The following is a 26,125-nucleotide window of genomic DNA, read 5'->3' as shown; positions in this document are numbered from 1 at the left end:
ATAAAGTATCAATCCTTTGAGTGGTGTTATGATGTGGCATGTGGTGGGATGCTGTGTGCCAGAAAGGCCAGGGCCACTTTTTGGTCCCAGTCCACCCCTGCCTAGATGTCCAAACAACTGAGTCACTGGCAGTCATCGAACGACATCTAAAGACCTACCGCTTCCAGAAAAAGTGTGTTGTTTGTGTGCTTTTCTTATTATATTACCTCCCCAACAGAGGTTTTTTGGACTGATGGTATTCTTAGTCCGTGGTCTAGTGCAGTCGTTTTCAAAGTAGGGGCCGCGGGCCCAGGGGGTGCCCGGGGGACCTCAACAATTTGGTGTGAAAAATAAATAAATACATGATTTTCTCTTTCTCACTCTCAGACAACCACACACACACACAATCAATTCCTAATCTAATGTAATGTAAAGATGCAAGATGTAATTATTAATTAAAAAAAAAGGGGGGATATATTCAGAAGTCTGTATATTTAATGTGTTTTAAAGACATCTTACAAAAGGGGGGCCTCGGTCAAATGGTAATGCCATTTGGGGGGCCTTGCCCTGGAAATGTTTGGGAACCCCTGGTCTAGTGAACTGGTATCGGGATGTATTTATTGATAGACACTTCAAAGCACTTCTGTAAGTTGCTCTGAATAAAGGCATCTGCCACATGCCACAAATGTAAATGTTTGTAACTATATGAAGTGTCTATTATGGTATTTGTATTGGGCTTAGTATTTTTCTTATGAATGTCAAGCCCATTAATCTGCATTAGAGTGTTTTAATCTTTTATTATTAAACACTTATATCTGCGTGATTTTGTGACTTTCAAAAAGGCTGTTGGGGGGAATGTTTTGTACTGATGTTTATAAAACATTATTTTAAACACAGAGAGAGGACCTGTAAGGTTAAAGATGCAACACGATCCACCATCATACACCATTCGGTCGAGGTGTACTTCTTTGTCCCGCCCACATCATGTAATCCTACGCGAAAGCATCCCACCTATGACAGATCTGATTGGGGGACGCGAATAAGCGTCAGCCATAACGTGCCACGCCATTGGACGATTTCTCAGTCCGTCCTGGTATGCTAATGAGCTCTCGCACAGTTAGCGGACGTGCCAAAGCGGTGTATAAGAGAGACGGGAAAAGGGGGGCGGACGGTGTCACTCAAACGGCACAATTTTAACTCGTTTCGTTTATTTCTGTAAATACATTTCCGTTTTGCTGTTTCTGTGGAACGAAAATGTCGAAGCCTGACACCAAGAAGTTTTTTGAGAATCTCTCCGGAGCTGGGAAAGCCATAGCGGTGCTGACGAGCGGAGGAGATGCTCAAGGTACCGTGTCTAGGGATGTATCTAAAAAAAGGCTGCCTAGTCCCTATATATGCGCACTTAGTAGGGCCCAATGTAATGGCGCCTCTATACCCTATGTAGTGGACTAAGGCTGTATTGGAATGCAGCCAGTATTTGACAACGTTGTCCGTGACATTGTAAAGGACAATTAAACCACCACAGACTGCTCTGTTCTGGTGATAACAGCGTAGACAGAGTTTAACTAAAACTAATATTTAACTAAGGGTAATTAAATATAATCTGAGAACTAAATTCGGCTTATTTCAAAGCGGGATATAAGTAGAAACTAACATTGTATTTTTTTTGAAGCAGGAATTAAGCTGCTCACCTTAATGACAGCCCGTGTGGGTTTAAACCTAAACTTACTGTTGGGGTGTGATGTATTTAAATGTATTTTTATATGTATTTAATAGCATCCCCTGGACGTCAACAAGTTTTGCTATCATGTGCACATGCACAGAGTAGATTGGAGTATGCAAAGGTCGCATATACAGAAGATTTATTTACCTGTGTCTTTTCAAAAGCTAATTCGGCTTACAGCCTGTTTATCCAGATCCTAATACAGTTTAATACAATACAAGACATTTCTGAGGTGCCTCGGGTGGTTAAAAATCCCCAGCACTGCATTGCGGAGTCGTGACCATCACGTAGGCTGCGTTGGGAAAAACGCATACTAGCTTACTAAATCGCCTCGTATGCGAAAACAGTGCGCAACGTGTGATCGCCATGACAACCCATAGCCACCCCGTTAAAAATGAACACAATAAAAGCGGGTTTTATCCAGTTGTCCGTTTGATTTCCTGTCTTTAACTCCAAACCAGGAAGTCGTCCTAGTTCTGCTCAGTTCAACCCTTCATAACCCGTCATAATCTTCGAATATTTTATTGGAAGTTAAGGTTTAAATATCAGCGGAAATGACATAATCAAGGAGGCTACGTGATGAGCTGCAGTTACCTGTCTAAGGTGGGGTTGCCATGTTGGATGTTAACTGTTGATTTATATTTATTCATTTAGAAGACGCTTTTATCCAAAGCGACTTGCAAATGAGGAAATACAAGCAATGTTGATATCACTTTCAATTCCTGTCAAGGAATGTTAATTTAGTAACACACACACACACACACACACACCACATGACCACGTTTAGTGCACCGGTGTAGTGATGATAGCAAAAATGTGGCAATCTGGCAACCCAAGTGGCGGAAACGCACAGTCATGCGCGCGGTTTCTCTGTAAGAGTACGAGAGTGAAGGCACGTCAGCCTGCGGTGGGAAACACTTACACACACGAACAGACAAGTGATGGGAAGTTCGGATCACTTTACTGACTCGGTTCTTTGAATCTCGTTCAGCAAAACGCACGGATATTTTTTCGAGTCATTTCATTTATTTAAGAAGAATATAATTAAAATGTTACATGTTAAATTCCCCAACACATCTAGTACTTATGCAAACGTTGATCACATATGGAATAAAAAATAAACTATAGGCTAATGCAACCAAGGCTCAATTATGAGAAACAAATGATTAATTAATAGCTTAGCATTAAGTCTTCAGGGTATGCAGTCACATTTGTCACGTCTGTTCCCCAGAAACAGAAATGATTAGTTCATCTCTCGAGTCTTTGGGTTCGAGTCGTTCGTTAATCCCGTGAGCACCTCATTGGCGGAATGCAGTGGGGCTGTGACGTGAGATATGAACTAATCATTTCTGTTTCTGGTATTGCATGGTGGCCACCGGAAGAACGAACGACTCGAACCCGAAGACTCGAGACGTGAACTAATCATTTCTGTTTCCGGTACAGAACCTATGTGGTTGTTGCTGTTGCGTGGTCAAAAATGAACGAATCACTCTGAGACAACTCGTTCACGAGTCATATTAAAGATTCGTTCAAAATGAACGAATCGTTCACGAACGATACATTACTGACTACGTTTACATGGACAGCAGTAATCTAATTATTGACCTTACTCTGAGTAAGACAATATTGTGATTAAGCTGTTTACATGAGTCGCTTTTAGAATACTCCTCTCATGTACCCGTTTTACATGTTATAGAACATAGTTCGATTAACAGCACACGTCATTATGTCACCGCGCCACGCCGTCCGACGTCCCTCCAGAATTTCACGTATCAACATACAGTTCGTCTTCGTTATGGAACCGTATACAGTTTTGGGTGTTTTTATTTAATTTTTTTTTTTACGAACGCTTCAAGTGCGGTTAATTATTTGTCATGCTGTACGTGCAAATGGACAACTGCTTGAAGCCGTGGGCTGCGTCCCAAACCGCGTACTTACCGTCTATATAGTAGCTGAGATGCATGTATTTCTCCTGCTACAGGCCTATAGTAGGTAAGTACGCGGTTTGGGATGCAGCCGTGCTCTCTTTTTTGCCGTAAAACGGTTGAGCACTCCTGTGTGCGTACGTGTCCTGTCGCAAAATGCGGTGAAAACTCTCACACAACGTTAATAGTGTGATTAAGGCATTTACATGTCTGTAATACACGTCGATATTGCGACTAAAACAGGAATACTCCACATGTCTTAATTTGATTTGTGTTTACTTCGAGTATGACCTTAATCAGATTAAGGTAATTTAAAATGGCTGTTTACATGGTAGTTTCTTAATCAGAGTATTGTCTTAATCGGGTTAATAGTGGATTATTGTTGTCCATGGAAACACACTGACTAACACACACACACACACACACACACACACACACACACACACTTTCCCATTTCCGTCCAGACATCCAACAACACCAATTTACTCTGTATGACCTCATCATTCCTAACCATTCTCATGATCTTCTTCTCTCTTTTTAAAATCATGATTATTCTTCTTCAACCCCTGAATAATTGTTTTTCAATTCAATTAAACATTATTTGTATAACGCTTTTTACAATGGACATTGTCTCAAAGCAGATTTACAGAAACATAAACACAGGATACAGATTTTAAGTGTGTGAATTTATCCCTATTGAGTGAGCCGGTGGTGAGGGGAAAAACTCCCTAAGATGATATGAGAGAGAAACCTTGAGAGGAACCAGACTCAGAAGGGAACCCATCCTCATGTGGGTAACAACGGATAGTGTGAAAGTAAAAGAAAGTTCATTATGGTTTTAACATGAAGTCTTTCTTGAACTAGTCCATTGCTCATTAAAGGAGACCTGAGTGCAAAACTACATGTGGTAATTGCAGTCTCAAGGCCATAGTAGCAACCGTAGTCCCAGATACCACAGCGAGAATGTCCATGTGGAATTGGTCGAGGTATACCTGTCTCAAAATTTGTGTTGGAGACTGATATAGTATGACTTAGTTAAATTATATGAAAATAAAGAAATTAAAGTCCACTTTGTCCTCATCTATCAAACACCAACAAAAGGCAAAAATGTCTGTACTATGTAGCCAAAAAACAGTAAATTGTGTCGTGTGTGTGGATCGTTCGCAGACCAACAGAATGGCTCGATTAAAGTGTATACATGCTGGACGAAGTCGATTTACAAGTCCGATTTCGGAAGTTCGATTTCAGCCCGATTTCAGTCTGACAAAGGCAGTCACATGACGTTTTAAAAAGGCGAATTATTGCTTTACCTCGATTGAAATCGAACTTTCAACACGCGTGTGAACGTGCCTACTGTCTGGAGGTCCGCCGACGGGAGGCACCCAGGGTGAAGCCACTCGATGTGGGTCTGTCAACCGAAAAACGCACGGACAAATAGGTGTAGCGCGTACAGCAGCCTCCCCCAGGTCCTAGTGCCAACCCAGGAACGGGGGGGGATCTAAAAGAAAATATATTGGCTGATATATTTATTTGCTTACATGGAGCTAATGAAGATTTTGGGAAGGGCTGATGAATATAAATAGGCCTAGCGACGTCCCTGTACTTCGGTATGGATATACCACAAGAAACTTTTCCCTGTGAAACTAAACTGAAATCAAGTATTGACAGAGATTTTCATGCACAGGTGTTGCCCTGTTATACATGTTATAGGAATGTGATCCACTAATCGTCACAAAAACCTACAACACGTATGGCATTAAACACTTGGGTACGTGCTGTTATAGGAAAATCATCAACAGTAGGCTGGTATTATGTGGACTAATATAAATCAGTTACTCTTACCACCCCAAAGGTACACTATGTGGTCAAAAGTTTGTGGACACCTGACAAACACTCCCATATGTGCTTTTTGAGCATCTCATTCCAGATTTAGTCTCTCTTTGTTGTTGTAATAACCTCCACTCTTCTGGGAAGGCTTTTAGTGAGGTCAGGCACTGATGTCAAGTGAGGAGGCCTCTTGTGCATTCACTTCATCCCAGAGGTGTTCAGTGGGGTTGAGGTCATGACTCTGCAGGACACTCGAGTTCTTTCATTTCAACCTTGGTGCACCATGTCTTCATGAGGTCACCGTTTGCAATATAGTGGTTGGTCCACGGCTATTCAGTGTATTTCTGAAACAGGGCAGCAGCACTAGTTCTCTAAAACATTCTCTACTAATCTCTAATAGCATGGCAATATTAAAATCAAATCATCTCCAACAGATCTTAAATCTCCCCAAACACTGACAAAGATATGTTTTCTACTTGCACTGTTTTTCATGTTGTTTCTCCCCCCTGCTAAGCCATGATTTGATTGGTTGGGAGATAAAAAGAGCCTGAAGCCATTCAGTACTTATTCTGAAAAGGCAGCCACTTCCCCACACGTTGCATGTTACACAGCGAGCAGTCGTTGAGGAAAATACGCCTGGTGTGAAAGCAGCCTCAGACGTGTTATATGTGACACACGTAGAAATTTATAGTTGAACAGGTCATAATTAACCATCTGGTATATTACAGGAGAGTCATTGACATATTTAGATGACCGCTGCTCTTGTTTCTCTTTCGGCCCTAAAAATAGAATGGAGACAAATAACCTGTCTCCACATTTGGGGAAGTGCTTTCCCGCCACCCACACATGTATGCTTCATAATTTACTCAGTTTGACCCGGTGACGTCAGTGGTTTATCGGTTTGAACAGTTTGGTTCACAAGCGTGTCTGGGGGAAAAATGCCAGCATATTTTTCACCTTGTGATTGTTTGGACTGCACACACGGGCACATTGTAACAATGTCAATCTTATTATATACATGTCATTCCTCATGACCCCCGTCTGGTAGATAATAACCCAAGTCCACATTGGAAATGCACCAATAAAACCATAAAAAAAAAAAACAGATGGAACTGTACATGTGAATGAGTTGCCAGCAGTGGCAATGCCAAGGTACGAGACATCTGTCAGCTTCCTGTTAGCTAGAATTTATTGCTGTTTGTGACAAGTTGCTAATCAGGAAACACAAGATAACGTATAATCAGTTAACAGGGAGAGGTTTCTTACACAATGCTTTGCTCAGGTATTAGTTTAAATTTGAGGGAGAAATCGGATTTATTCAAATTTCCGTCTTCTTTAAAGAAGCCAGACCAAAAAAAAAAATGCTGACGGTTTAATCGTCAAACACATAATATCTTTCTGTTGGCTTTATAATATAAACAGTACTGTTAACTATTAAATCACTTATATACAGTAACCCCACTATCCAGTGTCACCCAGAAGAGAATGGGTTCCCCTTTGAGTCTGGTTCTTCTCATTCATGCCGTTTTCCAATCAGCCAATGATGTGGCAGCAGCGCAGTACACAAAATCATCCAGATACAGGTCAAGAGCTTCAGTTAATGTTCACATCAAACATCAGAAAATCCCAGTGGAGTAGTTGGTATGAGTAATTCAGAAACTGCTGATCTCCTAAGAATTTCACACAGACTCCTTGAGTTTACACAGAGTGGTGCAGAAAACAGAAAACATCCAGTGAGCAGTAGTTCTGCTGAAAAGAATGGCAAACTGGTATGAGCTGACAGAAAGGCTACGGTAACTTACATAACCAAGAAAAACATCCCAGAATGCACAACATGCCAAACCTTGAGGGCTACAACACCAGAAGACCACATTAGGTTCCACACTGAGGCTACAGTGGGCACATGGGCAGTTAAAGTGTGTTTCAATTACTGAAATAACAGTAAATAAATAATAGCATTTCTGCACTTGTATTCTAAATCTGGTCATCTACAGTTTTTAGCAAGAGTGACAAGGATGGTTAGGGATAGATCTAAAAGTTTTGAACAAAACATGATGGTATATAACAAACCGATTAAATAAAAACGAAGCGAGAATTATCCTTATTGACTACGCCATCATAGTGTGTGGATCTGATGTGATGCCGGGTGGTTTTGAGTTTTGCATTAACCTCATTACTGGTAGACACTGCATTTACATGAAGCTTACTCAACATAGCAGCTAAATTAGTTTTGTGGCTCCAGTGCCAAATTTAAAAATCACAGTTTACACCTGCTTCTCACTGGATTTATAAGTGTATATTCTCGGACTTTATGAGATGATGCGAGTAAAATCTTGAATTCTGTGCCAGGTGGTACGATTTGTTTGCTGGACATCAGATTATATAATAGATTCTCTCATAGTAGTCCTACAATGCAGTGTGGGTCTTACCGGTGAGTTTTGGGCACATGTCGTAACAGGGTTCGCTTTTCCTAAACTTATGACACTGTCTGCCATTTTAGGTCACAAAGGCGCTAAACATGCCACTGGCGATCGCGTCATATTAACCGATTCAAGACCATCGGTTTTGTCACAGCATTATCATGATGAAAATTGTACTGAATAAAGCAAATGTGTCTCTTCTGATTTATGACATTTGCAGAAAATGAGACGTTGAAGCCGTGAATTCCTGCTTTACTCTTAAGCTCACACACCAGGTTATTCAGTGCACTACCTTAGCAGCGGATAGTCAAATATAGAAGCCAATATTCATGCTGTCAGCACAATTTAATAAGACCCACAGGGTTTTCTGCAGTTGCAGAAGATCGCCAGCAGGATCAGGTGACATGTATTGATTTTAAACCCTCTGGGGGTTTGGTGATGATGTTGCTGAAGGACACCAGCAGGTTTGCAAAGACTCGCTGGTTCCTCGGATGGAGCGTCAGGGTGATAGAAAGCATGAAAACTCATCACCAAGGAAGAGACATAGTGACCGGATGCATTTAGAAAAAATGTATTACGAGGGTGACTTTGTGCCTTGTAAGAAATAAAACACTTTGAGACGTGCTGTTAAAGGAAATTGGGCAATGATGCAGAGATGTGATGGAACTTTTCTTGGAGAGTTGCTGTTACCACCCTGAAGTTGTTATTTTCCTATAACAACACACCCTGAACTGTTCTATTCCTATTATAACACAGAAACTTTAAGCAATTAATTAATTAATTAAATTATTATGACATGTTTTACTTTTTTTCTTTAGTTTATAGTTACGTGTGATGTTTGGGCGTGTCAATGAAACAAAATTATTTCCTGTTATCACTTGTGTTATAGCAGCTATAAACAGCCGTTCTCTCACGAGCCTCTCTTTCTCTCTCTTGAAGTTAATAAGACAAAAAAAATGCATTTTATTAATGCATTCTTATTAACTTGTCCTGGTACAGAGAAGCCTGAAAGTGTAAAATACTCTGTTTTGAAAAGTTTCCCATGACGGAAAACAGCATTGAAGTTACAGCATTACCTCTGACTTCTATAAATGTTAAACATCTCATCACAGAAAACATCACCATATCAACAATTACACAGCACTTATGTGGAGCGTCTGCCGTACAAGTCTATGTGTAATTTGTTTGAAAGGATATCATATCAGACCGAGCGCATTAACTAGTCCCTCCAGGATTTTGTCATTTTGTGTCATAGAAATTAACGCAAAATCAAGCAAACTCCACAAAATTTTGAGGAGTTTGGGGATGAAAAACATGCAGATTTTCCACAGATTTGGCCCAAGACGTGTCATGTGACATCATCACAATGCGCATTCAGGCAAAGCCCTCTTCGATTCACGTGCGTTGAACTTGAATACAACTAAAAGGTCTCATTTAGCAACAAACATCACTGCGAAAGAGCATGCAATTGCAATTTCTCCAATTCAACTATCACAAAAAAACTCAGCAAAATCCTGTACGGACTGATTGATATAAACCTGATTACCTTGCATCCTGAATTACACTTTCTGACCAATCAGATCTGAGAATTCAACAGCACTATAAAACATAGCTGGTGAGAAACGGGGGCTTTTTGTCTGTAGTGGTCCTAGTGTTTGGTCTCAGTTTGACTTGTTGCTTAGTACCAACATTACGTTCTAAATCATCAAATATTTCAGTGTTTGGCAAACAACTGTGAAGAAGGGCCTTAATACGTTTAAGGTTTTTTAGGTTTTCACTGTAGACGGAACACACAGGAGTTTTAAAGTAAAGAGTATTATGGGTTGGCATTTCTGTTCCTCCACAGTCTCTCAATTCCACGTTAGGAATTTGAGCGACCTCTCTCAAAACCCTCAGAGCGAGGGAGTGAGAGGATTCGGGACACACTCAGCTTTTACCAAACATGGCAGTGAGTGAGAGAGAGCTGTAACACACACACACACACACACACACACACACACAGAGGAATACAGCGCAGTACTAAACAAAAGATTGAGCACACCATCACAACCCCTTTTATCTTTCTGATCCATTGGCACCATTGTATTATTTTTTTTTTCTTTTTTTTTGTATATGACACATTACAACTTCATGACCATTATGTTGTATCTCATGGCCTCATTATATATTGTGTGCATGCTTTTGCCCTGTAATGAGTTGGCACCCCATCCAGGGTGTCCCCCTCTTTGTGCCCCGAGTTCCCAGGGATAAGATCTAGGCTCCCCTACGACCCTGTGTAGGATAAGTAGTATGGAAAATGGATGGGTGGATGGATGGTTCTTCAATGCAAGTGCTTGTGTTTTTAGCATTTGTAGTACACTTTCCGTTTCTCATTTATATATACACGTTAGCTGGACTTCTCCTCATAACTGTCCAGCCTTGATACCCATCCAAAGGACCTGTGACCATCTTCCTATCAGTGTATTTGGATTTTGGATGAATATTTGGATGAGGATGCTTTAGTCACTGGGGCTGTTGACTCTTTCTCATATGCACTGCTAATCTTTGCTGTGTTTTTTTGTGTGTGTTTGTGTGTTTGTGTGTTTGTGTGTGTGTGTGTGTGTGTGTGTGTGTGTGTGTGTGTGTCACAGGTATGAATGCAGCCGTAAGGGCTGTGGTGCGAATGGGAATCTATGTAGGAGCCAAAGTCTACTTCATTCATGAGGTAAGTTAGGTTTGACCATACATGTGTCATGTCTATTAAAAGCAGAACGGAAGAAATATAAGCGGTGATCTGAGGACACACGAGTCACAGCATGTGGTATTCATTGCGCAACTTAACACTAACCGTTATGGTTTGGCGTATTGCTGAATATGTCACACTTTTTGTTAGAGTATATCTCATAGTAAATAGTGTAGCACTTTATTTGAAGTTTTTAAATATCTTCAGCCCTAAAAGAACCCTATCAGTCAACCCTAAAATAACCCCTGAAGAATCCTTTTCATTCCTTGAAAGGTCTTTATAAGTGTAAATACCTTTTTATTATTACTATTTATTTATTTATTTTTGATTAGGGGTGTTACGATTCACTCACTTTTGCTGATGCATCGATTACTAGTCCTGCCGATTCGTATGCATCGATCTCGAAGTATGATTTTTGATTCAGTAATCGTTAGTGGCGGTTTAAATGAACTTTTGTGAATCTCTGACAGTTAAATTCCCGACAGTTGTTTTAATTGCACTTTGTATTCCTGCTTTCCTATATGTTCAGGAAATTTAGGCAATGTTTACTTTTCCTGCAATAAAACCATGGTGCATTTAACAGTTTAGAGTAGTTTGTCATTCTTGCTCGAGATACATTTGAAGTTAAATACCGTGAACAATACATTTAAAAAAAGTTACTGAATTGAATTACTAAATGGAATCGTTAAATGAATCAAATCTAATCGTTCTGGATCAAATCGACTCGCTGTCAACCCAAAGATTCACACCCCTACTTCTTATAGATGTAACGTCTTTATAAATATTTCCATAATATTGATGGTGTACATATTTTTTTTCAAGATTTTATCTCCATTAAATTTGCTCCAAATAAGTAAAGCCTGTCTCGCAGCAGTGTCCTGCTAAAACTTTGCCATTCTTAGTTCCCTAAATGGATACTGCTAATCAGTGCTGACCCAGGGCAGTGTGTGTGAGCTTATAAAGCAGACTAAAGGTTCAATCATGCATGTACAGTACGCATACCCTTCTAACTCTCTCTCTCTCTCTCTCTATCTCTCACTCACTCACTCACTCACTCACTCACACACACACGAAAACATTTTGTAGTCTAGGCTCAACATGCCTCTAATCCAATCTCCTTTCCCAGCCTTATCTTCCACTCTCCAAGAATAAACACGAACACAAAATCACAAAATCATAGCCCACCACCACACTCGCACACACTCACTCACTCACTCACTCACTCTCTCTCTCACACACACACTTCCCTGGGTCAGAACTGATTAGCAGTATCTATTATGGGAACTAAGAATGGCACAGTTTTAGCAGGACACCGCTGCAAGACAGGCTTTACTTATTTGGAGTCGATTTGATTCACAGTTCAGAACGATTCAATTTGATGCGATTCACTTAACGATTCCATTTAGTAATTCAAGTCAGTAACTTTTTAAAATTTATTATTCACAGTATTTAACTTCAAATGTATCTCGAGCCAGAATGACAAACTACTTTAAACTGTTAAATGAACCAAGTTTTTATCGCAGGAAAAGTAAACGTTGCCTAAATTTCCTGAAGATATAGGAAAGCAGGAATGCAAAGTGCAATTAAAACAACTGTCAGGAATTTAACGCTATCGGGGTACATATCCATCCATATAAACCTGCCAATGGAAGCAGTTATAGCTTGAGCTCGAGTGGAGTTTTCAGGAAAATTCAGACCAGATAGGTTAGGCGGGTTAGACCTTACCATATCCGAACTTGAACTAGCAACTCCTTCTCCAGATATCTGTCTTAATATTGTGGCGCTTCGCAAATTGTTGCTGAGATTCGTCGTATTCCCGAAGTGCTTTAACTCGAGTTTACAATGTCTGTTTTCCATCTCTTTTGTGAAAACCCAAGTGTTCCCAAACTTTTGATATCATATTAGCTGACTTGCAGATTTCGGGCTCTCAGTTAGCCTCCACGGTATCACGCCATCCGCGCAATCCTCTCACGCAACTTTTTATTTTTATTTTTTATTTTTTAATTAAATGTCTGATGCGATTAGGATTAATTGTAGCAAAATAAATGATTAAATTATAGTAAAAAAGGACATAAAAGGATATGGGACATGGAAGATGAATTATGTGTGTGTGTGTGTGTGTGTGTGTGTGTGCGTGTGCGTGTACGCATGCGTGCTTGTGTGCCACAGGGATATCAGGGTATGGTGGATGGAGGTGATAACATAAAGGAGGCCAAATGGGAGAGTGTGTCCAGCATGCTGCAAGTGGTGAGTGTTATGATAAGACATAACGTGTGATGAACACACACACACACACACACACACACACACACACACACACACACACACGAACACAAAAACAAGCAAGCAAAACCTTTTCAAGAAGCATATTTAATACATATATACACTCTTAAACATATACATTCAGATCTAGACCCCTTAAGTGTTCTTTGGTTGTTTCTGGGGGAAACTGTAAAGTTTACACTAGAATATTTCCATAATAGAGGTTGTTATTAATAGAACCATTTAGGAACCCTTAGCTAGCCACAGATGTGTGTAAAAGACAAACTTGTGTCACATAATCTAGTTTAATCTGGGACATTTTTGTCTTCCTCACTTTATGAAACAATAAACAGTATTATTATTATTATTATTATTATTATTATTATTATTATTATTATTATTATTGAGCGTTTGTACAGTTAGATGGCTGCTTATTAATTGTGGTGCCTTTGTGAGTTCCATATTTATGTTATACCTGTCCATATTTGTTGGCATTCTTTGGTGTTGGTGTGTGTTCTGCTTTGCTGTTGTGGTTTAAGCAGGTGAAAATACAGCAATCACAGGTGTGGAGCGAAAAAACTGAGCGTCTGAGCGAGGAAGTCTCAGGCCACTTCTAAATTTGAAAATCTGAATGCAAAATTGACTGAACACACTGTGTGTTTTGAGTCATAGCGATTTTTTTTTTTTTTTTTTTTTTTTTGGGATGCTGTTTTTATTGTTATTGTTATATGAAACACGGAACACCTGTTATAAGTAACACGAAACACACACATACATATATATTTAAAAAAAAAAGAGAGAAAGCATAATAGATGTGCCACTACAACTTACATAATTGAATCTTTGAAGAATTAAACATTTTAAAATTCTTTTTAAAGGCAAGCTGCAACACTGAGCCTGATGCACAAACTGAACCAAATGACAGAGCTGTAGCGCTGCAGAAATGCTGTGTGTTCAGAATATTTGATAACCGAGCCAAATAATTAGGAGGCCAAGCACCTGTATGATTTCTTCTTCTTCTTCTTCTTCTTCTTCTTCTTCCAATACTTCTATGGCATCCCATAGAACTTTTTTGTTCTTATTATTTTGCTGTTATTGTGTAGCCCTTTACTGTTTATTAATTTGTTAAGTTTATTTATTTGTATTTTTCATTTTTAAATGTCATATGCCTTGAAATATTATCCTATGCACCATCATCAGGGTGGCACTGTGATCGGAAGTGCACGGTGTAAAGAGTTTAGGACACGTGAAGGACGTCTGAAGGCGGCCCATAACCTTGTGCAGCATGGCATCACCAACCTGTGTGTCATCGGCGGAGACGGCAGTCTGACAGGCGCCAACCTCTTCAGGGAGGAGTGGAGCGACCTGCTTGCTGAGCTTGTCCAGCAAGGTATGCAGTGCTGTGTGTCTGTGTGTGTGTCTGTGTGTGTGTCTGTCTGTGTGTCTGTCTGTGTGTCTGTGTGTGTGTCTGTGTGTGTGTCTGTGTGTGTGTCTGTGTGTGTGTCTGTGTGTGTGTCTGTGTGTGTGTCTGTGTGTGTGTCTGTGTGTGTGTGCATATTAATGACGACTGTCCTTACAATGATAGGTTAATGTCAAATGCCCTTATAATGATGGGTCAGTGTCAAATGTCCTTAAAGTGAAAGGTCAATACAAATGTTCTCACAAAGATACATCAATGTCAGATGTTCTCACAATCATAAGTCAGTGTCAAATGTCCTCACATTCACCCAGTCCTCACAAAAATATGACAATCCATTATCTGAAAAATCAGAGCCACAATATTTTTATTTTGGTTACTGAGGTTAAGGTTTGTTTGTGTGTATGTGTTTGTGTGTGTGTGAAAATTTACACCAAAATTAAATTTATTCTGGATAATCAGCCTACAGTACTTCACTAATGAAGTCGAATTCATAATAGAATAGTAATAGATAATCATTAAAGGTTATAGAATTGTAATAGAGTCAAAGGAGTACTCTATACATTCTCAAGCAAATCTCTATGCAGAAATGTTTGACAAAAAATGTCTCCGAAACGAGTTTTCTGTTTGTTAAACACTGAAAGAGAAGAACATTTCTGTGCTGCCTGATTATATTCTGAGATGTCCCTGTCAGGTCTGATTGATGATGAGGCTGTACAGAAATATTCAGCCTTGCACATCGTGGGAATGGTGGGATCTATCGACAATGACTTCTGCGGCACAGACATGACAATCGGCACAGACTCGGCTCTCCACAGAATCATCGAAGTGGTGGACGCCATCATGACTACTGCTCAGAGGTTAGAGCTGAGAAATTACAGCCTCTAAAGCATGGATGCTGTCTATGGATAAATAAATAATGTGTCTAAATCACAATTATTAGCAGTATGAACTATATTTATGAAAATTTAGATACAAGGGTTTAGATACAGATCTTGAGTTCGACATGAAGTTTGTTAATTTTTTCTTACATTTTTGTGATTTAATTTTAAGTTAATTTAAATAAGATTTTAACATACCATTAGTAATCTTTTAACTAATTAATCAGGCCAATTAACTCAATATGCACTCTTATTGTGTTCTCTACCTTTTAGTTTTCTTACCTACTTATCTCATAGTTATGTGTTATTACATATTATTATTATTATTATTATTATTATTACTATTATTATTATTATCTTCATTGTAATTTATTTACTTTTTTCTTGTTGTTTATTATAATTTTATTAGTGTTATAATTAGTAAGTGTTTTTCATGTTCCATGAGGTATCTGGGCACATTAAATACTACTACTACTATGAATAATAATAATAATAATAATAAATATGAATGAATATGAAATAAAAATGATCACCTCGTTAATATACACATTTTATTTCATGTTGGTAAAATTATTTCTGTTTCACTGATATTAAAAATTAAAATAACGACCAAACAGGTCACAAGAGCCAAGGTGACAAATATTTAAGAATAATAAATTATTTCACAACATTATATTTAATGCTTTTTTAAAAATCTTTAATTTAAGACCATTTGCCATACTAACTGGAATTACTGCGTGTGATTTCAGCCATCAGAGGACGTTTGTGCTGGAGGTGATGGGTCGACACTGCGGGTAAGGAGAACCATCCATCCATCCATCTTCTATACCGCTTATCCTTCTCAGGGTCACGGGGAAACCTGGAGTCTATCCCAGGGAGCATCGGGCACAAGGCGGTGTACACCCTGGACAGGGGGCCAATCCATCGCAGGGCACACTCACATACCCATTCATACACTACGGACACTTTGGACATGCCAATCAGCCTACCATGCATGTCTTTGGACCTGGGGGGGGAACCGAAGCACCGAGAGGAAACCCCCGCAGCACGGGGAGAACATGCAAACTCCACACATACAGCGCCACGGCGTGAATCGAACCCCCGACCCTGGAGGTGTGAGGCGAACGGGCTAACCACTAAGCCATCGTGCGCCCCAAGAAGAACCAGTCATCTGTAATAAATTATAATCGGCCCCTTTTTGTTATCGGATCACAGCCATCTACTAGTAACGAGAGTCCCTCTTTAAAATCTTTATTGTAACGTGTACGAGATGTTGTTCGCCTGTTTCTCTGTGCAGCTACCTGGCCTTGGTGAGTGCCTTGGCGTGCGGTGCGGACTGGGTTTTGATTCCTGAGATGCCTCCGGAGGACGGCTGGGAGGAGACGATGTGTGAGAAACTGTCTGCGGTAAACCATACTCGAGCTTTTCCTCACCTCCAGATATGACCAGCTACAGTTTCACATTTTTATATTTTCCATTAAATACAGCTTCTATTAAATGTATCTCTTTGGCTCTGTAGTTAAAATATATGGTTGAGTTGATTGTAGACTTTGAGAAAATATGCTTTAGAATCTGATGCGTATTGTAAGACAGTAGAGCTGCACAATTTTAATAGTGATCACAACATTAGTTAAACATAACCAACGTAATTATAGCTAAAGTTATCTAACAAGCTTATATTAGATATCGCTTTCGATCGAGTCTGGTGATGGATAGATTTATCTATCTATCTATCTATATATTCTGTGGACAATTGCAGACATATCTCATGAAATTACAGACACTTATGAAATCACATGAGCACCTCATTTATATGGTAACCTGTTTGACCAATCACAGCTCTCCATGCTAGTCTTCCACTCTCTGTTTTTTATACTGAGACTGCAGACAAAAGGAATTTTATTTGTGTATGCAGTTGAACCTAAAGACAAGATTGGATGGACCAATCATAGCCATGATGCCATACTGTAACTGACTAATTTATTTATTGCTTATATATTTATTTTGGTTGTAATTGTGTTCATCATTTACAAATTATAAGCAGTGTGAGTAAGTATTGGCTTATGTTGTATATTCTGTTCATTAAAGGTGCAGTTTGTAATGTTAATAAATTTTGTATACCTGTAATATAAAAATATAATAATATATTCATGATATAATTATATAATATTATTATGGTTAAAATCGTATACATAAATTCTGCAACAGAGGGCTGTTTACGAGCATTACAAACCGCTCCGAATTTAAACTGACTCATCCCTAAATTTATTGTCTATATAATTGTGAATTAACTCTTGAGCAAAGTAATTGTGATCCTGTTTTTGTTCATGATCATGCAGCTCTTTTTCAGGGTAATTTATCTGAAAGTGATCTCCCCCTGATGTTGTCTTTCTCGGATGTTTTGTGTCCATGTTATACTGAAATGCACTCATGAACCCAGACTCGATCCAGAGGTTCGAGGCTGAACATTATCATAGTGGCAGAGGGAGCCATTGACAGACATGGGAAAGCAATTACGTCTAGTTTCTTGAAGGATGTGAGTACTGGATCATGCAGCCAGGGGAGAACAAATGCGTGGAGACCTCAATGAAAGCAGCTTCAGTAAATAAAATTCATATTTGGTCCTTATGCAAAAAAACAAACGACCAAAAAAAAAAAACGAGCTGAACTGCTTCCACCGTACGGTCTCTAGCTTTGGGACCCCCCGGCGCCTTGTTTTGTCCGATTTCATGTAATGTGTCTTTCGTCACTCATAGAATCGGGCAGGAAGAAAAAGGCTGAATATCATAATAGTAGCCGAGGGCGCCATTGATCGTAGCAACAAGCCTATAACCACAGATCGTGTGAAAGATGTAAGTACATCAGGCTTGTTGGCAACACAACTCCTGCATTGACCTGACCTTTGACCGCTCCCGGCCTTTCTCTGTGGCTTCACTGTGTGGCTTTGTTACCTCTTTGGGAAGCTGTGTGGTAAAGTAGCTGTAGTAAACTCACTCTGCTAACCAGCAAGTCATACGCTCTCTCCTCATCCCTAATCGTCCATCGCATAATAACAGAGCTTAATTATTATATGTTTAAGATGAACCTTAAATAGATTTATACCATGGTTTGTCTGACTACTCAATTCTGATTGGCTGGAAGGTGTGCGTTCAAACCGTTTAATGCACAGGTAGTTCTGAATTAATTCGCTGCCTATAAACAACTGTAACCATAGTAACAAACAGTTACACTCACAGCTTCATTATTAGTAGAGACACGGCACAAAGGCAGGTAATTCCCATGTGCACATTCTCTCTCTCTTTCTTTCGCTCTTTAATAACTATTAACTATAATTCTTTCAAATAAATGTATTCTTATTGGACTACTTTATCTCTGTTATGATTTAGAGCGGGTGTAATTCTAGATATAACGACCCGTATATAAAATAACTAACAAAAATTAACCGTTATTTTTATCTTTTCAGTCAGATTTTGCACTGCAAACATCAGTGACAGCTTTAACTTGTCAATGCTGGCAAGTGACCATGGTATAAGCGGGCTAGGAGTACGTTACATGATTTTAATGCACTCCGCATCACGGGGGTGGTTCTTTTCCTCTACGTCGTGCATTAAAATCGTGTAATTCACACCTAGCCATGGATTATCCCTTATGTATACGCTGTGATATTAGTAGTTAATTTTAACAACAGAACGACTTTGAACAAACGATAAACACAATATATATATATATATATATATATATATATATATATATATATATATATATATATATATATAATATATATATATATATATATATATATATATATATATATATATATATTTTTTTTTTTTTAAATGTTTTAAAATCAGTAAATAAAAGTTAGCTCAAACATTGGATCAACAGTTTCATCCACTCTTGTCGAAATTTTCATAAAACCGTGATCTCAAACAAATTTACATAGGATACGTCCGAAGCTGGCACCAAATATGCTGCTTATCGACAGATCCGTCCCCAAAATGCAGACAACATATCACCTAGGAAGCTGCCTTCTGATTGGAGTCCACCTTGCACTGCAAGAAATGTATTTATATCAAGTGAAAATATCTTAAATATATTAGAATTTATCTAGTATTTCATATTATATGAGCACAATAAACAAAATATAAGAATATTAAACCTATTTTTCGCCATTTTTACTCATTTTAAGCTTGAAATAGTCTTGGTCTTTTTTTTTTGCCATGTGGGTCGGGTGTACTAAGCTATTTACTGTTTTCATGTGCAATTATGCTGCATTCTGTGTGAAAAAGCCATGCATGCAGCATCAAGCAAAGTCTACTTCTCTTCCTCATATATAAAGTATTCATTTAAGGAAGGTTCACACAAAAACCTTAAAAAAACATGTGTAGAAACAGGAAGTATGGCTGATTTTAAATATTCAGTTTGATGTACTCAAACGGAATTTAGCCAATTAGCAATGCCTGGTTTTTGCGTGAGATTTTGCCCGCTTCCCAAAAACTTTACAGGCGCCGTAGACAAGTGTGTAACAGATTTGGGATGCTTTTAAAAGCTTGTAATTTATTCATTCTCGTAGATATTTTTGTTGTTTGCAAAAAAATACTGTACGTAATGTTTATGTAAGTATGTGTATGAAGATTTGGGCATTTTTAGCCTTGTAGCTCCAGTGGAAAAACTAAAGAAGCGTGAAGAATATAATGATGATAAGGTCATAGTTGGCCATCGCGCTAGTTAAACAGGTCTTGCAGGAGTTGGGTTGCACTCGCTGTACGCGCTTGTTAATAGTAAACATGCTTCGTTTGCTGTTCGTTCCTTGATGACTTGCACGTGCATGGCAGCTCTTCAGTGAACGTCTGCTTATGCATGCCACAAACTCCCAGATTTAATTCCCAGATTTTCTTGCCTAGTGCTGTCTGATTGCTCAGATGTTTTCCTGGTTAAATCATTAAAAGGAACCTCGACTATGAAGACTTGTAGGCCTTAACACGCAGTAATTGCCCTCTCCTACTAAAATACATTGTTAGAAACACATCAAATATGTTAATTACTTTTAAAATCCTTAATACTGAATGCATATTTTAACCTACGGAGGCCGCCATTACGTGACATACGCAGTGCACTCTGAGTCGATGACCGTCTTCATTTTGATGTACATTTTGAGTAATGTCTTCTGTATTAGCCTCCTTGCTTATATTATGCTCGGGTTCAAATTGAAAAGGCTGAAGACATGTTTATATCTCTGTAGGGTCGCTGTAGAATCAAGACCGTTGCAACCATTTGATGTCACTACCCAGAATGCATTGTGATGTAAACAGCAATGGTGACTTATGAGTTCAAAGATTTTTATTATTTAAAAAAAAAAAAAAACCCTGACATCTAGAGTGTTTTTGTATAGTGGATTTATATAGCGGATGTCAGCATTAATATAATAAGCCATACAAGTCTTCATAGTCGGGGTTCCCTTTAAAACCTAAAGCATTCTTGCTGTTCCCTTGGTTTCAGATTTAACTGTGTTTGACCTTGCTTTGAAAGATTCTGTATTTTCCACGTTTCACTGTCTACATCAGACATCCATTACTGGAAATTTCTGAGTCTGTTTTATGTCTAATTTTTTCTTTTTTTTTTTTATATATTAAATTCTCCTCTACAGCTAGTGGTCCGCTGCCTGGGCTTTGATACACGTGTGACTATCCTGGGTCACGTCCAGAGAGGAGGAACGCCGTCAGCCTTCGACAGAATCCTGGTGAGAGAATGAATGTGTGTGTGATCCCTGCTTGGACGTACTTGCACTTGCAAGAGCTGTCATTTTAGTCTAAGTACATTAAAAGGTTTGGAGTGTTTAGATTTTACAGACTTGTGTTTTATCTCTTGGTCATGAGGACTAGAGAATATGAAGTGCGATAACTGACTGGTAATACTGAAATTGTGATGCATTAACATCTCTTCTTAGATATCACAGGTATCAGTAGTAATCAGTATTCATTTTATAACACTGATTGTCTCTGGCGATACTTACACAGCAAAAATTTACATTTTAGCAAAATAAACGATCTTGAATACAGGCAAGATTGTTGTAGTACTAGTATTTTTCGTTGTAAGATTATTATTTTATTTTAATTAAGTATTTTTTTCCCCCCAATTTCTAACTTTTTTTTCTTGAAAATTATCTGCTAATAACATATCATTTCAAACTTGAAATCATTAAATATGTCTAGATATGGGTTTAATAGTCATGTTTTTGTTGAATTTTAATGTCATAATGTAAAAAACATAATTTTGTATAACAGGTATACAGTCACAGATGGGATGTGAATGTTTTCCTCATGTTTCATGTTAAATCATCTGTAATAATAATAATAATAATTATTATTATTATTAATAATAATAATAATAATAATAATAATAATAATAATTTGTTCTATTATAATATCTAGATTATGATTCTAAAAAAATCTTAAAATTGTTAGCAAGTGAAAATATCTTGATTTGTAATCAAATTGATCTATTATTTCCTGCTATAAGATGAAATTATTAAGGATTAAACTTATTTCTAGACTTTTTTTTTTACTAAATTTAATCAGTCTAATTTTATTGGCAAACATTTTTTTCTAATTTAAAGCATTTCTAGAAAGAAGCTAAATATTTGCCAGTAGAACAAGAAAAATTAAGCTTGAAATTAGTGTTTAAAAAAAGGCTGAATAATCTTATATTTGATTGGCATATAATAATTGAAGAATTATTTGGCTTTATTAAGCAAAAATAGCATTTATTTGCAGTGCGAATATATGTTACAGTTGGGGAAACCACTTGAAACATTCATTGTGTTGAAATATTTCAGTTGCTTTTGTTTAATTTGTTCATTGAAAACAGCTGAAAGTCTGTAAATTTTGACAATAAACCTGATTTGCAATGGGGGTTAAATCATTTTGATTTCAGTTGTATATCCCTCTTTGACGGCATTGGTATAGTAAAGAAATCCCATTCGCATGTGTCTTAGATAATGACCAAAGAAGAAAGTTTTAATAAACGTTCATTCTGGCATTTATTATGGCTACTCACTTATTTTTTTTTTTAATGCTTGACTCATGACTGAAAGATTATAAAAATAACAAATTTAGTTTTGTTTTATTTAGCTAACTCTTCAGCTCGGTGTATATATCAAGATTGTTGCTATGGTTGCATGTCAAAGCCATCATACTGTTCTTAAAACATTTCAACAAACAGTAGACTTTTCACATTTCTAAATCGGTTAACTATAACACGAATGTGTTTTTGTTTTGCAGAGCAGTAGGAAAGTGGATTTAGGTTGTCAGGACCATTGTCATGGTTACACTTTATAACATGCTTAGATAGTATCAAGAGGATTGTTGTAAAACTCGGATCTAATTGTTGACTATGTTACAGGTGTTACTGTGTAATAAGAACATGGTGGCAGAATAGGCCCGAGTGTTTCTTGTGGGTATGGTGTAAGGTTTGTGTGTGTTTGTTTAGGCGAGTCGTATGGGCGTGGAGGCCGTACTGGCTCTGCTGGAGACCACGGCCAACACACCGGCCTGCGTCGTCTCACTGTGTGGAAACCAGGCTGTGAGACTGCCTCTCATGGAGTGTGTGCAGATGGTATGTTCTAAGATGCAGGCCAAGCCTTGTGAGTGTGTGTGAGTGTGTGTGAGTAGACCTTTGTAAGGTACCAAAAAGGATCGAATGTCTACACAATCACCTGGTGATGCTTTCAGACAGTTAATGATGTGCTATGCATTTTAGCAACAGGATGAACGCACAATATTGTCACTGTTGACATTTTTCAAGCCACTGTATGTATTAGTGATTATTTAATTATTTGAACTTTTGTCTTGTCCTCACAAAGCTCCCATTGTGTTGTGCTTTTTGTACTGTACTGCAGTGTTGTATGTTAACTTTTTTTTTTTTTTTTTTTTTTTTTTTTTTTTACAAGCAAACGTTAGCACTGAGATTAAAAAAAAAAAAAAAAAAGCTTATAATATTACTTCAACAAGTGTTAGAAATCATTTCTGGTTTGTTTTAATTATTTATATTTTTCTTTTTGGTGTATACTGTAATGAGATACTGCACTTCACTACAATAAAAACATAAACCTGCTGTATTATTTATAAATTAGCCACCTCGGATTATATCTGTAACACATAATGCTACTCTTAATACTACATTTATTTGATTAATGCAATTTTTTTTTTATTTAGGCATAACTCCCCGACCTTGTCGTTTACTTTTTTTATCCCCCTCCCTCGAGGCCTCCTGCCTCAACTTGGTTAAATAATGTGAAATTTTATCATTACAAGCACTAATAGCGATGCTAAATTTGATATTCAGTGTTGCTGTAAGTGCTGAGGTGACCTATATTGCACACTATAGTTAGATTACATATTAAGTCATTGAATACAACTATCATAAGCACTAGGATTTAAACATTGATCCTATATTTTATATTTTAATGGCAATACAAACACCTCTAGTCCAGAATGACTTTCTGTTGTAATTCAAAACCTTACACTTTGTCCTAACAGACCCAGGAGGTACAGAAGGCCATGGACGAGAAGAAGTTTGAAGATGCTGTAAAGCTTCGTGGCAGGTATAGTGATGGAAAACAGATACACGATGGAAAAACCTGTACAACGTGAAATCCTGAAAATGAATTTCATTTTTTGTTTTGTATTTTTGTTTTCCACATCCTTAGGAGTTTCGAGAACAATCTAAAGACCTACAAGCTCCTGGCTCACCGCAAACCAGAATCTGAACTTCCATGTGTGAGCTTTCTTGTGATTTATAACTCATGAACAAACGGCTGTGTATTCATTAGTCACATTGGCCATGTCTCCGTTTCCCAGCAGCAGGAAGGTGTAATAATATGCACACATCTTTTTTTTTTCCCATGTTTCCCAGCAGCAGGAAGGTGTAATAATATGCGCACGTATTTTTTCTTGTGTTTGTTCTTGTGGCTCATGTTGCACTTGTAAACAGGTCTTGGAGAGGAGATGAGCTTTGTTGATTGATAAATGAGAATGTAGGAGCTGTTGTTTTGGTCAGAGTCTCTCTCTCTCTCTCTCTCTCTCTCTCTCTCGCTAGTGCATTGCTTAGGCAATAGTAACTCTCAGAGGGTGTTAATAGATCAGCCGATAGCACACTTCCTGCCAGGCTACTCTGTGAATTTGATTATCATTAGCTCAGCATTTAAAATATATAGAAATGATAATGTATTAGCAGTGGGAAGTGGTAGCTCAGTGGTTAAGACATAGGAGTACTGATCAGAAGGTTGTGAGTTCAGATCCTCACACTCCCAAACTGCCAGCGTTAGGCCCCTGAGCAAGGCCCTCAACCCTCAACTGCTCAATTGTATAAATGATAAATGTAAGTCTGTCAAAATGCCCTAAATTTAAATGAAAAGAACAAGCGCATTACTATAAACCTGTGATTTGCCTTGCAGTTGGCACTACAGTCAGAGCTGCTGCTCGAGAATATTAATCAACGCCTTCTGACCAATCACAATCGAGAATTTAAAATGAATTCAACCCATGTTATTAAACAAAGAAACATGTGACTATCACAACTAGGATCCATTTCACGATCATCAGTTTCCGTAATATATTACACAATTGATGTTAGACGTGTATTTGAATTTCACCATATTGTATTACCATGTTAATCTAAACTCACTCTCTCTCTCTCTCTCTCTATATATATATATATATATATATATATATATATATATATATATATATATATATATATTATAATATATATATATATATATATATATATATATATATATATATATATATATTATAATATATATATATATATATATATATATATATAAACATATATATAAAATTCTCTTGCTTTTATGCTAAATCATTTTGCAATTGGCAACAAGGGGGAAAATGGCACCTGCTTCGTCACTCAGCATTTTCTGTCCCCTGATTTTTGGGCATAAACAAATGTGCTTGTCTTTACAGGCAGTGATCTAGACAGAACTGAAAAAGTGCTCTACCGAAAACACTAAACAAGAGAAAATTCAGTTTTAGAGGCATGACACTTTCCCTGTGTAAATACTGATGCCATTACATCATTACATCAAGTTACTGACTCTAACTCACATCCTCCAAACAGAACAAGCATCCAAAAGTTAACAAACACAACACAAGTCCTTGCTAAGACCACTAACACAGTATGTTAACAGGTTTTTTGGGGATTCAGAAGGTTGCGATACCAAAAGTTTAATCATTTCCTATCATCCACACCTAAACTTTATCACATCGGAAGAGTATTACTACAGATTGGCCTTTCTTGTGTTTTGGTGCTATTTCTAATGAAATACGTGGGATAGTAATGCAAGTAAATGAACTGTTGACACACTGAGACCTGGTGTGCTTATTAACTATTCCTCAAATAGATCATATGCTGTAGCTTTTTATCTGAGGAATTTTGATGCAAAAGTGATTAAAATGATTTTTAAAAAGTCAGATGTTCATCATGCTGTCTGTTTTCTCTTCTGTTTCTCTTTAGAGCAACTTCAATGTGGCAGTGTTGAATGTTGGTGCTCCGGCAGCGGGCATGAATGCGGCCGTGCGCTCTGCCGTCAGAGTGGGCATCACCGAGGGGCACAAAATGTTCGCCGTCAACGACGGCTTCGAGGGCTTCTATAAGGGACAGGTAGACACACACACACACATCTTAAATCTCTATTTGAATTCACTTAACGAATAAAATACAACATTACATTAATGGTAAAATGCTTTAAATATATATTGTAATGTATTTTCGTGCCAATAATCATTTGTCCCATGACATTTTGTGCAATCACGTAAGTGCTCGTAAAAAAAAAAAAAAAAAAAAAGGCTATGATACCTTGTGCACGCCGGAAACATGATATTTCAGTGAGGTGGCCAAGTCTGCTTGTCATAAACCACAAAAATACTTCCCACATTAAGAAATCAAG

At 37.9% G+C, this 26,125-nt stretch overlaps 1 protein-coding gene across 6 annotated transcripts in view; it reads left to right on the top strand.

The window, feature by feature from the left end:
• Positions 1-1,065: 1,065 nt before the first annotated feature.
• pfkpa (phosphofructokinase, platelet a) overlaps positions 1,066-26,125 on the top strand; it is a 42,895-nt gene continuing 17,835 nt past the window's right edge. The window contains exons 1-13 of one of the 6 annotated variants that reach the window (XM_053636471.1): positions 1,066-1,324; positions 10,505-10,578; positions 12,766-12,843; positions 14,059-14,248; positions 14,970-15,135; positions 15,906-15,950; positions 16,454-16,562; positions 17,913-18,008; positions 20,804-20,896; positions 22,645-22,770; positions 23,694-23,758; positions 23,864-23,933; positions 25,693-25,839. In XM_053636471.1, the coding sequence (XP_053492446.1) occupies positions 1,234-1,324; positions 10,505-10,578; positions 12,766-12,843; positions 14,059-14,248; positions 14,970-15,135; positions 15,906-15,950; positions 16,454-16,562; positions 17,913-18,008; positions 20,804-20,896; positions 22,645-22,770; positions 23,694-23,758; positions 23,864-23,933; positions 25,693-25,839 (1,350 nt within the window). In that variant the 5' untranslated portion in view covers positions 1,066-1,233. Of the gene's footprint in view, positions 1,325-10,504; positions 10,579-12,765; positions 12,844-14,058; positions 14,249-14,969; positions 15,136-15,905; positions 15,951-16,453; positions 16,563-17,596; positions 17,693-17,912; positions 18,009-20,803; positions 20,897-22,644; positions 22,771-23,693; positions 23,759-23,863; positions 23,934-25,692; positions 25,840-26,125 lie in introns of all 6 variants that reach the window. The other 5 variants (XM_053636463.1, XM_053636481.1, XM_053636440.1 and 2 more) reach the window with 5 other exon arrangements.

This window comes from Ictalurus furcatus, chromosome 1 (assembly GCF_023375685.1).
Source record: "Ictalurus furcatus strain D&B chromosome 1, Billie_1.0, whole genome shotgun sequence".
NCBI classification, from domain to species: domain Eukaryota; kingdom Metazoa; phylum Chordata; class Actinopteri; order Siluriformes; family Ictaluridae; genus Ictalurus; species Ictalurus furcatus.
The sequence above is the reverse complement of the archived record's forward strand: the minus strand, read 5'-3'. Positions and strand labels throughout refer to the sequence as shown.